The sequence below is a fragment of the Haliotis rufescens genome, unplaced genomic scaffold, assembly GCF_023055435.1.
Source record: "Haliotis rufescens isolate VD_foot unplaced genomic scaffold, xgHalRufe1.0.p SCAF_17, whole genome shotgun sequence".
Classification (NCBI taxonomy): Eukaryota; Metazoa; Mollusca; class Gastropoda; order Lepetellida; family Haliotidae; genus Haliotis; species Haliotis rufescens.
In genome coordinates, this window is record NW_025963857.1 from 24,976,771 (window position 1) to 24,993,148 (window position 16,378).

Consider the following 16,378-nt stretch of genomic DNA (forward strand, 5'->3'; position numbering starts at 1 on the left):
GTGGCCAGGCTTGCAGACTTGGTCATGATGTCAATTTGACATTTTAGACATGTTGACATGGTTAAGGAGGGATTATGCTCAATGCTTTGGTGCCCATTTCCTGTCTAGATCTGTAGATTTTGTCAGAGTAGTGTCCCTTAGGTGTACCAGAAACCTATAATACGATACTCATCTGATACGATACCTCTCTGCGTGACGATCTGACAACACCTCCATAGGAAGGCGCTTCAAGTGACCCTTCTAGTAAGCCAATCAGTGTCTAGTCTTCTACATTATTTGTACAAGCGAGCAATAGTTTCAGAGCTGCATATTTGATTTCGGTGTCTTAAAGCTAACATAGGCGGGCAGTTCTGAATGTAAATAACAAAGACTGCATTATTTAATTGTTGTGATAATTTATGGACCCAGTCATTTCTGAGTGCCATGGCTTTTACACTGAAAGTGAGTACCAATGAAGGCATATTTGTGTGCTGCTTTATCAAGATCAAAAGCTTGAATCAAGGTCACTAAGTGTAAAGAAATTAAGCAGAATCATTTTAAAAGATGACATCTGAGCTCTCAAGAACCCACACATTTAGATTGGACAGACGGTCAAAGTTCACCTTACATAACGTTTGTGTCAAGGGTTTGTCAGATCATCACAAATTGAGGAAATGTATCAGAATAAAAGAGCAGAGTTTATGAAGTCTTTGAAAGGCATTTAGAAGTGATACACATCAGGAAGAGAATTTATGGATGTCAACTTCTTTATTATAAGGAACACAACGTTTCGGAGTATATGCTTACTCCTTCATCAGGTGAATGGGTTAACTCACTCGCCAGATGAAGGAGTAAGCATATACTCTGTAACATTGTGTTCCTCATACTAAAGAAGTTGACATCCATAGATTCTGTTCCTCAGATTTAATGAGATTTCTTCTTTCCATTTGAAATGTGGTGTACTGGCATTATCTTTCTTTTTCCAAAACTATATCTGTGAATGGTGTATACATGTACTCAACTCGCCTGTCGAGACGCATCGCAATACTCAAGTCCCGGAACAATACAGATCGTGATCTACCTAATTTGAAACATTTTTTTTACGTAAAATTCTACATGTTCCCTGTAGTCTGACTAACAAGATTGTTGTAGTCCGTTTCTACATGTAAACTCACATAGTGACAGTGTTCGAAATACCTGCCTGCCCGACCATCCGAGACGGGTTGATTTCAACTCGGGCTGCTAGATTTTCAAATCCCCCTGCCCGACCGTCGGGTTATATTTCATATGTGAAAATATTCTAAATATTTCCCGATGATAAGCATTAATTCACATGTAAAGATGAATGATAAAATGTAACCAAAAAGAAACCCCGTTAGCTTATCCTGAGAAACATATGATTATAGTGGGCAGGAAGGTTTTGGTCAGGGCTGGCAAGTATTTCAGCTAGCCAGTCCTGTGGTCTGGCTGAAATTTTTGGGAGTTTCATACCCTGATAGTGAGTACATTATTATTGAATTAGATTTACAGTGATCCCGCTGGCTTTTGATACTGCCACTCCCGGTAGACTGGCAACACTAAAAATTACCAGTTCCCTCCTAAATTTTGTCAGTCCCAACTTTCAACAGTTAAAAAAAACGTATAAAAATTACCTGGTTTGAATTAATTCAACATGACATTATCTCTGAAGTAACTTAGTTAGATCTACACATCATTCACACAAAGTTTAGTCACAATTTTCTCTTTTATTTTTATATTTCAAGACTATGTTGCTACAAATATATATTTAACCTCAAACCAAAGCAAAATGTTATTTCCTTGCACTAAAAATAGACAAGGGGAAACCCTGAAGGTAACAGACAAGCTGACATCATTCGAAAAATATACTTATATGAATATTGCCGATGTTTTGTTCAACAACAATGATTTATAAGGTACTCTATTTGCCGGTCCACAGGGACTGGCAGTCACATGAATACCGGTCCAAGCCTAATTTTACTGGTAAAAAACTGGTATTTACCCGTAAACGGGAACACTGGATTTAGTATTTGTTTAGTGATCAGCGTTTAAGTAACACTTGCCTGTGCAATTATCTTGCCTGTGTCAGACATTTACCTTCACTTACAAAAGTGGCGGTCGAGGGGATCCATAATAATGAATTTAAGGGTCTTTGCAGGCAATATGTGGTGTAGTGTATGTACTTTTAAGTACCGTATTCGACGTAATAAGCGCCCTGCTCTAATAAGCGGCCAAGGCGAGATTTGGTAATATATTGGCTAGTGAACAATCCCAAATAGCACCCCTTCCGATTGAACAATGTACACAAGACTTATTTATCCGTGTATAATACACAGTCGTGTGTAATATGCACCCTTAATTATGGGCAATTAAATTCTGGACTTTGTATCATTTCAGGCTGCATAAACCACGAAATTTGCGATCTTTCAACTCTGTTTTTATTTTACCAAAATTTTATTCTAATAAGAGGCTCCTGTTTCAAATTTTGAGCGCGCCCAGGGTGCTTATTACGTTGAATACGATAATTACTTGAGAACCTGGAAGGGATCAATGGTCATGTGGACAGTGGTCGTAATTGATGGATGAAATAGTGAGTGAGTGAGTTGGGTTTAACGCCGCTTTTAACAGTATTCCAGTTATATCACGGCGTGCCAGCTTAATGTGGGAGGAAAGCCCGAAATGATGCAGGTCTGAGACGTTTATCACTTCGGTGAAACCCACGAGCACGGGTATGGTGCTGACAAACCTAGAAACATAATTATGGCGAACCGGGATTCGAACCCACAATCATAGGTTTCTGGCGTGCCCAAGGGACGCAACTCTGCACAGCGAGTCGCAGCGCCTTAGATGACTGGGCCACCCATGCCCCCGATGGATGAAATAAGAGACAGCCTCAATATACTGATATACTGTAGGTACAATGAATATCAGAGCTCCACAAAACATTTTGAGCAATTGAGTTTTTACTCTAGGGTTTCTATTTTAATTGGGTTATTACATCTTAATTGGGTAACCAATATGTTTTCACTCATCTATTCATCACTCTATTGGATATTTCCCCAAATTAGTGAACATTTTAAAATTTAAAAAAAATGAAATAATGTCAGAGTCACAGTAAGGAGTTTTGGAATTTTTAGCACAAGACAAATATGCTGAATATCTTTGGGATAAGTATTGTGTCCACTCATTAAATACAACTGATTATCATTTGGTAGATATTCACTTTGCTTCTTCGTAGGGAGAGACGCGTGAAGATCCGGGGTAGAATAGGTCTTCAGCAACCCATACTTGCTGTAAAAGATGACTATGCTTGTCGTAAGAGGTGACTAACGGGATCGGGTGGTCAGTATTGCTGACACGGTTGATGCATGTCATCGTATCCCAATTGCGGGGATCGATGCTCATGATGTCAGTCACTGGATTATCTGGTCAAGACTCGGTTATTTACAGACAGCCGTCATGTCTGTCAGATGGATATGACAAAGATATGACTACAGCAACCTCTGTCTCTATGTGTTCTGAGACTGCCTGTACCCTGTATCTGTTGGGGCATGGCTTGATTTAACTATATAAAACATGCACCAGTGCAACCTGTTATTGAAAAATGAGCAGACACACAGCACGGACAGACAGACAGACAGACAGACAGATTGGGGAGAACTTCCCACTTGTAGTTTTACTGATTGAAATTGGTTGCCAAGCAGTTATATATGTAAAACCTAACCAGTAAAAAACCTAATGTTTATATATAAATTTAGTTTCTTTTATGATTACAGTAAACTACGGTTATAGCGAACACGCTTATAACGAACTGACGGATATAACAAACTTACTGTTTTGTCCCTAAATCTTGCTGCATTTATGCTGTATATATGCTTATAACGAACTACGTTTATAATGAACTAAAATTAGTGGTCCCTCTGGGTTCGTTATAACCGTAGTTAACTGTATTTTCATTATAAGTATACATAGTAACAACATAATAAATAGAGGTGTGGGTATTACCTGTATACAAGTATACCACAATTTGAAAAACTTATGAATTTGTATCACAATACGGTTAGAAAATACCAGTATATTGCATTTTTTAGAAGTCATGCATATTTTCATCTTGTTTGCTAAGTTATTTTACATAAGTGACAAGTCGAATTGAAATTACGAAACTCAGATATTAGCAACTGATTCCTGTGATCGAAAAAGCAAAACTACCGGTAATCATGACCAGTCCCTGTATATTATATGTCTATTTCTTATGGGTTGTGACTATAGCAACATCCCGAAAGTTGGTGGACGACAAGGAAGTTGTCAAAAATGGGTGGGAGAAGTCCTATGTATGGACAAGTCATCTGGGTAATTTTTATTCAAGTTTATGACAAATTACAGATTAAAGAACACATGCAATATAGTGTGGTACGATTCCCAATACATGAATCATTATAGCAATAAATTGTAATACGAAATTCAGGCCAATACCTATTATTAATGTTATTCCTGGTGTAATAATACTTTCAGATTTAAATGCTTTTGTTGTTGTTTTCATTAAATTCTTTAGAGTAATTATTTTGAGTATTTTTAAACTGAATCACCGGTAGATCTTGGGAGAACAATGTATGTACAGCTGTGTGGTATTTCCAGCTTACTGACAATTTTGCAAAACAATCTTAATCCCTGCCTATAAAACAATGTCTAGCATAACAGGAAGTACAGTTCAAATCTTTCATTATAAAATTTATTTTACATTGATTAAGTTTTTTATCTCCTGTTTGCTCACCGGAAGAGGTATGATCTATTTTTAAGTGGCCACTTTATACGATAGTATTTTTTTCTGAAACTTGTTCGCAAGAATTGGGGTTCTCATTCTAGTCTGTCTGCTTTAAACACAGGAAGATGAGGTGAGGGAGTGTATGAATGCACATATCACAGCTTGGATCAGGATGTTTCGTCTGTCTGTGTCATACCCATGTTTGTGGCGTCTCCAACGTGGAAACATCTCCATTAAACCGGCACACTTTGGGCTTTTCCTTCCTTGTTACATTGATACATGATATAACTGACATACGTTGTACTCCATAAGGCTAGGTCTTCAGCAACCCATGCTTGCCGTAAGAGGTGACTATGCTTGTCGTAAAAGGCGACTAACGGGATCTGGTGGTCAGGCTCGCTGACTTGGTTGATGCATGCCATCGATCCCAATTGCGTGGATCGATGCTCATGATATCAATCACTGGATTGTCTGGTCCAGACTCGATTATTTTACAGACCGCTGTCATATAGCTGGAATATTGCAGAGTACGGCGTTAAACAACAAACCAGCCAACCAACCAACTCCATAAGACAGTGTGAACCCCAGCTGTCTCACTCTGGATTTTTCTAGGATTCCAAACTAGATGCCCTTGGGAACAAATCTTTTGTTAAAAACTGTCATTTTTATCCCCCGGTTTGAAAATGGGGGAATATTGCGATCAGCAATTGTTTATTCTTATCAATGAAATGTAGGTCATCTCTGCAATGCAATAACATTACTAGGATGACGTCACTTTTGAATATTTACACACATTTGCTTCAGAGTTGGAACCAAATAGTGGCCTCTGAGAAAGTCTATGTAAACCCCTGATCTTTTGTCCATGTACTGATATGTACATAAAATAAAATAAAATATTAATAAAAGTTAAACTTTTAAACAATAGAACCATCAATTAGTTCAAAACCAAGTATGAGCATTTTCATGTTGCTTTGAGTGTATACAGGACTCAATTTACGGAACTCGATTTAACTTGCACCAGGTGCATCTTGACATTAAAATCAAGTTGCACCAGACAAAACTAGGTTGCACCCTGGTCCCATACAGTTATCAATCTTGAAACATGCACATAATCTTGAAGTGCTCACAGTTTGATGATGTCAAGCCCCGAAATGCATGACAAATTACACACAACTGAGTGATTGTTGATATGTATGATAAATATAGCTTAGAGGTACTGAATGTCTTCGAAAATCCACGCTTGTTGTTTGGGCAAATTTGAAAGATTTTGACATGCACTTGGTGCAGGTAGACATAAATATTAGGTTGCATTTTTTAATAACTGGATGCACAGGTGCATGTTTATACAGCTTAATTGAGCCCTGTTACATGATAGTATGATGTCACACTCAGGTCACCAGGAAGTAGAGGGTTTGTTTCATCTTAAAGTACTCATGGAAATGAAAAAAACCTGTTTTGCTGGATTTGATAATCGACACAAAGCATTATGTAGATGTAAATACGAAATAACAAAACAACTGGAAAAGTACTAGTCTGGATTTGCTAGTTTTATCTCAGTGCTCAATACAAAATGTACTTTACAGGAGGTAATTTGTAGGCACTTTAAACATTCAAAAATAAAACTAAGTCCAAATTGACATGGCAGAAACAGTCTAAAGGCATTATGCAAATTAGCCTGGAAAAAAGTTAATAAAAATAACAGCTGTGTTTATGTACATAATAATAATGACATGTAAGTTGTTGTTTGAGAAGGGAATATGTTACTTTTACGTTCTGATATTTTGACAATGATTCACTATCCCACAATGCCACTCACAAATCACTAACCACTGAAAAATCACATGCACGTGGGTTTCAAGCACCTGTTTTCACCTGTCACGGTACTCCTGCCCTGTGACGGCGGTATGTAACCTGACACCAGATAGCAGTACTCCTGCCCTGTGACGGCGGTATGTAACCTGACAACACATAGCAGTACTCCTGCCCCGTGACGGCGGTATGTAACCTGACACCACATAGCAGTACTCCTTCCCCGTGACGGCGGTATGTAACCTGACACCACATAGCAGTACTCCTGCCCCGTGACGGCGGTATGTAACCTGACACCACATAGCAGTACTCCTGCCCCGTGACGTAGGTATGTAACCTGACACCACATAGCAGTACTCCTGCCCCGTGACGGCGGTATGTAACCTGACACCACATAGGCCCTGTGACGGCGGTATGTAACCTGACACCACATAGCACTACTTCTGCCCTGTGACGGCGCTATGTAACCTGACACCACATAGCACTACTCCTGCCCCGTGACGGCGGTATGTAACCTGACACCACATAGCAGTACTCCTGCCCCGTGACGGCGCTATGTAACCTGACACCACATAGCACTACCCCTTCCCCTTGACGGCGGTATGTAACCTGACACCACATAGCAGTACTCCTGCCCCGTGACGGCGGTATGTAACCTGACACCACATAGCAGTACTCCTGCCCTGTGACGGCGGTATGTAACCTGACACCACATAGCAGTACTCATGCCCCGTGACGGCGGTATGTAACCTGACACCACATAGCAGTACTCCTGCCCTGTGACGGCGGTATGTTACCTGACACCACATAGCAGTACTCCTGCCCTGTGACGGCGGTAAGTAACCTGACACCACATAGCAGTACTCCTGCCCTGTGACAGCGCTATGTAACCTGACACCACATAGCAGTACTCCTGCCCCGTGACGGCGCTATGTAACCTGACACCACATAGCAGTACTCCTGCCCTGTGACGGCGGTATGTAACCTGACACCACATAGCAGTACTCCTGCCCTGTGACGGAGGTATGTAACCTGACACCACACAGCAGTACTCCTGCCCCGTGACGGCGGTATGTAACCTGACACCAAAGTGTCATAGGTCATGGACATTCACCTTGATCTACTAACACCTGGTTATGCTCAGTTTCACTATAGTCTGTTTTGTTCATATTTTTACACACTTTTACGTGTAAAAAGACATAAAAACCTTTGATACGCTGTATTTGTGCCAAGGCCAAATTAGAACTAATTGAGTTGTTTGAATATTTATATATTTTGTATATTAAGTGCATTTATTTAAAATCTGAGATAAAAAAAACAGTTTTTTTTCATTTCCGTGACTACTTTAGTACCAAGTACACGTGTCTATCATGGCCATCTTGTGCGAGGGTGTGACATATAACATGACAGAGTGATCAGTCTTCATGTACAAGTTTTGTTTTGTAATGTTTAACATCTCAGAGCAACACCTTGATTCCATGTGTAATGAAAATGAAACCCTTTATTTTCATCTTGAAGATTTATTTTTCACAGTTAAGGTAAGAATTCAGCATTTTTATTCTTGATTTGCATTTTGGTTGTTCAGGGTTAGTATCGAAAGTTGATGTACCAGTGAAGATCTGGGTTAGACTTTTGTCTTCATCAACCCATGCTTGTTGTAAGAAGTGACTAACAGGATCAGGAGGTCACACTTGCTGACTTGGTTGATGCATATCATCGTATCTCAATTCGTAGATCGATGCTCATGATGTTGATCACTGGGTTGTAGCTCATGACTTGGTTATTTATGGACTGGAATATTGCTGAGTGTGGTACTTGTTGTTACCCTGCCTGGTGCTTGGTATAAAGGGTATAAAACAAGGACTGGTCGGCTCGGAGTCAGTATACTGTGTCTGTGTGGGGTATTCACTGCGGCAGGATATCTCAGTGGGCTAGCACTATAAAACTTAAGTCAAGACTAGTACAAGCAGCCAGACACACGTGCATGTTGCAAAATTAGTACAATAATCTTCAATGAGTTGTTAAATCCCATTTCACCTCACCTGGACTTTGTTACTAGTGTCATTTGATAATTGGACATTGTCAGAGTTGGGTTTTGTCAACATGAGTTATATTGTCATCATAGAGCCATGATGTCAACATGAGTTATATTGTCATCTTAGAGCCATGATGTCAACATTTTTATATTGCCATAGAGCCTTATTGTCATGATGGTTATATTGTCATCATAGAGCCTTATTGTCAACATGGTTATATTGTCATCATAGAGCCATATTGTTAACATGGTTAAATTGTCATCATAGAGCCATATTGTCAACATGGTTATATTGTCATCATAGAGCCATATTGTCAACATGGTTATATTGTCATCATAGGGCCATATTGTCAACATGGTTATATTGTCATCATAGAGCCATATTGTCAACATGAGTTATATTGTCATCATAGAGCCTTATTGTCAACAAGGTTAAATTGTCATCATAGAGCCATATTGTCAACATGGTTATATTGTCATCATAGGGCCATATTGTCAACATGGTTATATTGTCATCATAGAGCCATATTGTCAACATGAGTTATATTGTCATCATAGTGCCTTATTGTCAACAAGGTTAAATTGTCATCATAGAGCCATATTGTCAACATGGTTATATTGTCATCATAGGGCCATATTGTCAACATGGTTATATTGTCATCATAGAGCCATATTGTCAACATGAGTTATATTGTCATCATAGAGCCTTATTGTCAACAAGGTTATATTGTCATCATAGAGCCATATTGTCAACATGAGTTATATTGTCATCATAGTGCCTTATTGTCAACAAGGTTATATTGTCATAGAGCCATATTGTCAACATTGTTATATTGTCATAGAGCCATATTGTCAACATGGTTATATTGTCACCATAGGGCCATATTGTCAACATGGTTATATATTGTCATCATGGGGCCATGTTGTCAACAAGGGTATATTGTCATCATAGAGCCATATTGTCAACATGGGTATATTGTCACCATAGAGCCATATTGTCAACAAAGTTATATTGTCATCATAGAGTGAGTGAGTGAGTTAATATTTAACGTCACATCTGCAGTATTTCAGCCATATCGTGACTGTCATCATAGAGCCATATTGTCAACATGGTTATATTGTCATAAAGCCATATTGTCACCATGGTTATATTGTCATCATAGGGCCATATTGTCAACATGGTTATGTTGTCAAAGAGCCATATTGTCAACATGGTTATATTGTCATCATAGAGCCATATTGTCAACATGGTTATATTGTCATCATAGAGCCATATTGTCAACATAGTTATGTTGTCATCATAGAGCCATATTGTCAATATGGGTTTTATTGTCATCATAGAGCCATATTGTCAACATGGGTTTTATTGTCATCATAGAGCCATATTGTCAACATGGTTATATTGTCATAGAGCCATATTGTCAATATGGGTTTTATTGTCATCATAGAGCCATATTGTCAACATGGGTTTTATTGTCATCCTTAGAGCCATATTGTCAACATGGTTATATTGTCATAGAGCCATGTTGTCAACATGGTTATATTGCCATAGAGCCATATTGTCAACATGGTTATATTGTCATCATAGAGCCATATTGTCAACATGGTTATATTGTCATCATAGAGCCATATTGTCAACATGGGTTTTATTGTCATCCTTAGAGCCATATTGCCAACATGGTTATATTGTCAACATCTTGTACAAAATGTTCCACATGTATTATATCATGGATTTATAATGAACACAGAGTTCAGATATAGATTTCATAGATATAGTATACAATATTTGCATAGAGATAAGTACAGTAAACTATGTTTGTAACGAACACACTTATAACAACTGACGGAAATAACAAACTGTTTCTGTGCTGTCCATTTGCTGTATATAGGCTGTTTATACCGGGGGTATACTTATATCAAACTACGGTTAAGACAACAACAAAAAATGATTGTAGAGGTTTGATCAACCCTCACACTAGACAGTGATTTATCAAGAGGATTTGCCACACTTATGCATCCTTCAAATTCACGGTAGTTTGGTAGCCTGATACTTCTAAATTGTGTTGAGTAAATATCCAATGATGGTAGTCCTCATTTACTAGTAGCAGTAGAAACCTGTGAAAATCAGGGTTAGAATAGGTCTTCAGCAACCCATGCTTGCTATAAGAGGCGACTTATGGGATTGGGTGGTCAGGCTCGCTGACTTGGTTGATTGTATACCAATTGCATGAATTGATGCTCATGATGTCTATCACTAGATTTTCTGGTCCAGACTAAATTATTTACAGCCCGCCATCATATAACTGGAATATTGCTGAGTGCAGCACTAAACAACAAAGTAGCATTTGAGGGTTATAATTCTAAACCAGTTCTGAATGCTTAAATTTTGCTACAAAATAGAACTGTTTAAAACAGACAAAAAAAACAACCTCTGAACTAGTGAAATAATGATTACACTTAACTATGTCCTCTGAACATGTCTTGATAAATCAAATTTAAACGGCTGCCTATGATATAGAGTCCTCTGACATATTAGGGTGTGATGCTACTGTTGCTATGGAGGTTACTGTCACAATGTTATCATTGAACTTAGGTACAGAGTCACAACATCCATGTTATATCCTGTTTCCTAATTAACATAGATTAAGACCTCAGATGTTTTGTGAATAATCTAGCCAGGTCGCCTAGTGCACTCTATATTACCCTAAGGGGAACATTTATTTTGCTGTCTTATTGTTAAGAAGTTGCTCTATGAGAGAGGCATTCATATACTACACACATTTCTAAGTGGGTCAACACAGCTGTCACAGGGGAATAAGTTTCGGTTTGTGACGATGTGGAAACTCCATTTATCCTGCGTAGTATCCTTATTTGAAGGGTGCAGTTGTCACTTCCTGGATTCATTGACAATGTCTCGTGTCTACCTTGTGTGTTATGACTGGAATACAGACACAGATATTGGATTGTGGCAACGCGAATGTTGATATCAATGTCACCCTTACATGAATTACCGGAAGAAGGATAATTTCATTGTTGGATGTGGGATTTTCGAGTTGGATGTTCGGAAGTCGATCAGTGTGAATGGTGAGAATCTTATCGAGGTGGGTAACACTGGAATCTCTTAAAGAAAGGCTGCAGGAAATTTATGTGACTGTTTCGAGGAATTCTCAAACTGATCTGATACTATCTCAATTCAAGAGAGTTGTGGGGAAAGTAGTTTTCTCATATAACTGATTCAAGTTGAACAAATGTGATGTGATATTGTCTCAATTCCAGATTGTTGTGAGGAAAGTATGAACTTCAGAATCTCTTAAAGGAAGGACACAGGAAGTGTATGTGACTGTATCAAGGATTTCTCAAACTGATCTGATATTGTCTCAGTTCAAGATTGTTGTGAGGAAAGTAGTATTCTCTTTTAACGGATTCAAGTTGAACAGAAGTGACCAGCAGTATATGTGAAAAAATATGCGAATGAGAATTGTTTGTGAAGTCCCAACAGACGTTTCACTTAACTGATTCAAGGAATATTCTCAAGTGATACTGTGTGTGACTGCAGCCATGTTTTGGATGAGATAATTTCAGAAATTCCTCCAGAATGTCCAATGTCTGCCAAGAGCTAACATTGTATTGTGGTACCTGTATTTGGTTTTCTTGACACCCTGATTTCAATCTTGTGAAGAATGGTTAATATGTAATCGCACCAATTTTTTTTCAAATTGAAAGTTAAACAAGATGATAACACGAAACTAAACTAAACTCATTTTGTGAAGTCGCCATTTTGTCAACAAGAAAACTGTTGATATGGCATCTGCACAAGGAACAGAGGCGCCGTTGTCGCCAGTACTTTTAAGACAAGCGCCCAGTAAGAAACCAGCAGTGCCGCGTCCGAGGAGCAAACGCCTGAGTCAGTACAGTGCATCTACTGTCCTTGAAGCTCGAGCCAACTGCATCGCGTCCTGTGCTTGTGTGGTGAACCAGCCAATCAACGTCCCTGTGAATGTGGAGTGGGAAACCACAAAGCCCCTCCATGACCCTGACGCTCGGCCAATGGTGTCTGCCAAGGATAATGTGGTGTATCTATATCACAGTGATGGGGATCAGTGTTATCATATCACTGTCCTGAAGACTAAACCTGGCACAGATGCTGAGGTATAATGTGGATTGTTTTGTCAATTTTTACTTTGGAGATTAACCGATTGTGTTTTAAATGTACATGTTTCGAATGTAGATTCGACCGTGAATATGAAAATATTTTATTCTGATTTGTCAGCCAGAGGTATCAAATCACAATAAGCCCCCTCTGCTTGAAACACCTGGTTTAATGGACCCTTCACTGCGGAAGCTAATATTTTTAGAATAGTATTTCTTTTTCAGTCATTTTTGGTTGGCATATTTAGTAGGGCTGCATCGAATACACTATGAGGTGAATACGATTAATATTACGAATATAGGATAATGAATATGAATATTAATACACGAATACAATAACAAGTCAGCAGTTGATGTTTTATTTGTTATCTTCAGTGAAACAATAACAACACAACATGGTTTGTAAATTATTAATATATCATAAATTTATATACTGCACTTATCCAGGTACTTAGTATCTGCTCAAATGCGACAATGACCAGTGACCACAGTACTGTCAAATTAATTATTATAAGAGTGTTGGTTTTGAAGAAATCTATGCATATAATATGTTCTAATGGATATTTTTAGGTACGTGTGAGCGTGTGTGTGTGGAGCTTCCAAGCACAAGTTCTATGAGATGTCAGTGAGAAACTGCGAGATCAATTACATATCAGTGTATGTATGGTGTTTCCGTGTCGGAAAATCCACCCTTGTCACGATAGAGAGAGAGAGATTGGGTATTCAATATATTTCCCCTCTTGGGTCAGGTCTGTTTAGTATTTTATACGCATGAGTAGATCTATTTTGAAAAAAAATTTCTTTCTGCATAAAATGCTGTTTCAGGTGACTCCTAGTTTTCACCTGTTCATGTTTTACCCCGAGGGTGTTGTATGTTGCATAATCTCACAACTCAATATGTGAGACGTACCACCATTTGTATGAATTGTTTATAGTTCAAGTACATATGATACCTGTATTCAGTGAGCAAACACGATATGTAAATATATGTGGGTAGGCAAGTTGAAAAGGCTATGTTGGGTAGTAACGCACAGTGTTGTAAAGTACATGTATTTAGTTTCTTAAATATTCAAGCGTTTTTGTACACAATTACGCAACTTATCTGGGTCCACTTGCGCAGAACAATCTTAGCGCTACAGTTAATCCTTAAGATTGTGATCTTGGGCTTCACTACAATCGCTATCTTCTTACACAAAGCGATTGTTATTCCTGCACAATGACTGTGGAATATATTTATTTTATGAAAAAAACCACAATCTAGAAGCGCATACAAAAGCAGGTCTAGCCAGCTCTAGCTAGCTCTATTCCACATGAAATCAGAAACAGACACTTTTAAAAATTTGTTAGTGTCAAGAAGGATATTGTGTAATACAAGATTTCATAGACTAAATAATAGTCTAAGCTATTGTCATCTTCCCGAGGCAAAGGAGTTAACTGACTACTAAAGTCCAGTTTCCACCCTTGCCGAACTAGGCTGGTATTAAGGAGTTACGTTTTGTCTGGACTATCGAGTCAATGCATAGTCCAATCAAAATCGCGCACCGAAATCAAAATCCGGTTCGTAAACTTTCGTGCAGATTTTGATCGATTTCAGGGTTTGCAAAGCATGTGCATCGACAATTCGTTGTCAGCAGACATTTTCCAAATCCTTTCATGTTTTTAATGAAGGTGCTCACGTGATTTGATGCATTTCGCGATGTAAGACCCTTTTTAGCACAATATAGATCTTGATTATCGCCACCATTTTGTGTGAAGCAAACGCAAGTGATACGAGAGGTGGAAACTGATTGTTCCATAGGAGAGGTCTAGAAGGGACATAACTGGTAATAGCCACTGGTGGTGCAACGATCGAGCCTAGTAATTCCAGCCAAGTTTGGCAAGGGTGGAAACTGGACTTTTAAAGTCAGTTAACTCCCTTGCCTGGGGAAGATGAGCTATTGTATGTTAAGGTAATTGTAAGCTGCAGTTGAAATCTGCAGTCTGGACCAATGTTGTCCCTGAATAAACTTGACAAAAATGGCAAGCAACACAGGGTCTGTTTCACTTACATCATCAGCTTTACCTTCAAACATTGCCTATATATTTTGTCAGAATTAATGATTTGAATCAGCACTTCAACAACATGAAGAACGCACCACAGACTTAACATAAGAAATACCGTTAATTGCTTTAGTGAACCATATAACTGGTGTCTGCATGCGATTAGTAATGTCCGTGACCTTTGGGATAACAAGGGCAGATAATCTTAGTTTATACTTTAGATGGGAGTGGTTTCCCTTTGTATATGCCATTGCAAGCTCCTGATAGCAATAGCCCATTCGGGGAGCTACCGGGAGTGTAACGAAGGTGTCACGCGCTGGGAAGAAGCTTGATGCCATTGCCTATATATGCCATAGAGTAGAATCTACCTTGCTCAAAGTTTTAATGTTGTAAAATCGATGAACTCGCCTGTATTTTTGTGGGTGACATTTGTGAATGATTGTCTTTAGTTTATCATTAAAATAATCTACATATAAATGCAATTTGAAGGGCCAAATCATACAGGTTTCTTTCTCATTCTCAAACCTAAAATCAAGTGGGGCAAGGTAAGAGCAGTGTCAATATGTGAAATTTATATACATACAAGTATTCATCAAACGAGGCAATACACATGATGAGACATTTGAAATTTGTGTAAACATTTTACAAAAGTAAACAATGACTTTATGACAACCATTGGCTGATACATTTCCGTGTTGTGTGATGATATTGCAGTAGATATTGCTGCCTACCAGTAAATATTGCTGACTACCAGTAGATATTGCTGACTACCAGTAAATATTGCTGACTACCAGTCGATATTGCTGACTACCAGTACATATTGCTGACTACCAGTTAATATTGCTAACTACCAGTAAATATTGCTTCCTACCAGTAAATATTGCTGACTACCAAAAAATATTGCTAACTACCAGTAAATATTGCTTCCTACCAGTAAATATTGCTGACTGCCAGTTAATATTGCTAACTACCAGTAAATATTGCTTCCTACCAGTAAATATTGCTGACTGCCAGTAAATATTGCTGACTACCAGTCGATATTGCTGACTACCAGTAAATATTGCTGACTACCAGTAGATATTGCTGACTACCAGTAAATATTGCTGACTACCAGTAGATATTGCTGACTACCAGTAGATATTGCTGACTACCAGTAGATATTGCTGACTGCCAGTAAATATTGCTGACTACCAGTAAATATTGCTGACTACCAGTAAATATTGCTGACTACCAGTAAATATTGCTGACTACCAGTAGATATTGCTGACTACCAGTAAATATTGCTGACTACCAGCAAATATTGCTGACTACCAGATAATCCTGCTAACTGTAAAAGTTGCTGACTACCTGCAAATGTTGCTGACTACTAGTAAATATTGCTGACTACCAGATAATTCTGCTAACAGTTAATATTGCGAACTACCAGTAAATGTTGCTGACTACCAGTAAATATTGCTGACTACCAGATAATCCTGCTAACTGTAAATGTTGCTGACTACCTGCAAATGTTGCTGACTACTAGTAAATATTGCTGACTACCAGTAAATATTGCTGACTACCAGTAGATATTGCTGACTACCAGTAAA

At 38.5% G+C, this 16,378-nt stretch overlaps 1 protein-coding gene across 6 annotated transcripts in view; it reads left to right on the forward strand.

The window, feature by feature from the left end:
* The window catches only part of LOC124113148 (ranBP-type and C3HC4-type zinc finger-containing protein 1-like), a 58,134-nt gene that overhangs the window by 834 nt on the left and 40,922 nt on the right, over positions 1-16,378 (forward strand). For 3 of the 6 annotated variants that reach the window (XM_048397782.1, XM_048397783.1, XM_048397784.1), the window contains exon 2: positions 11,880-12,752. The exons of the other annotated variants lie outside the window; for them this stretch is intronic. In XM_048397782.1, the coding sequence (XP_048253739.1) occupies positions 12,405-12,752 (348 nt within the window). In that variant the 5' untranslated portion in view covers positions 11,880-12,404. The remainder of the gene's footprint in view (positions 1-11,879; positions 12,753-16,378) is intronic. 6 annotated transcript variants of the gene reach the window in all.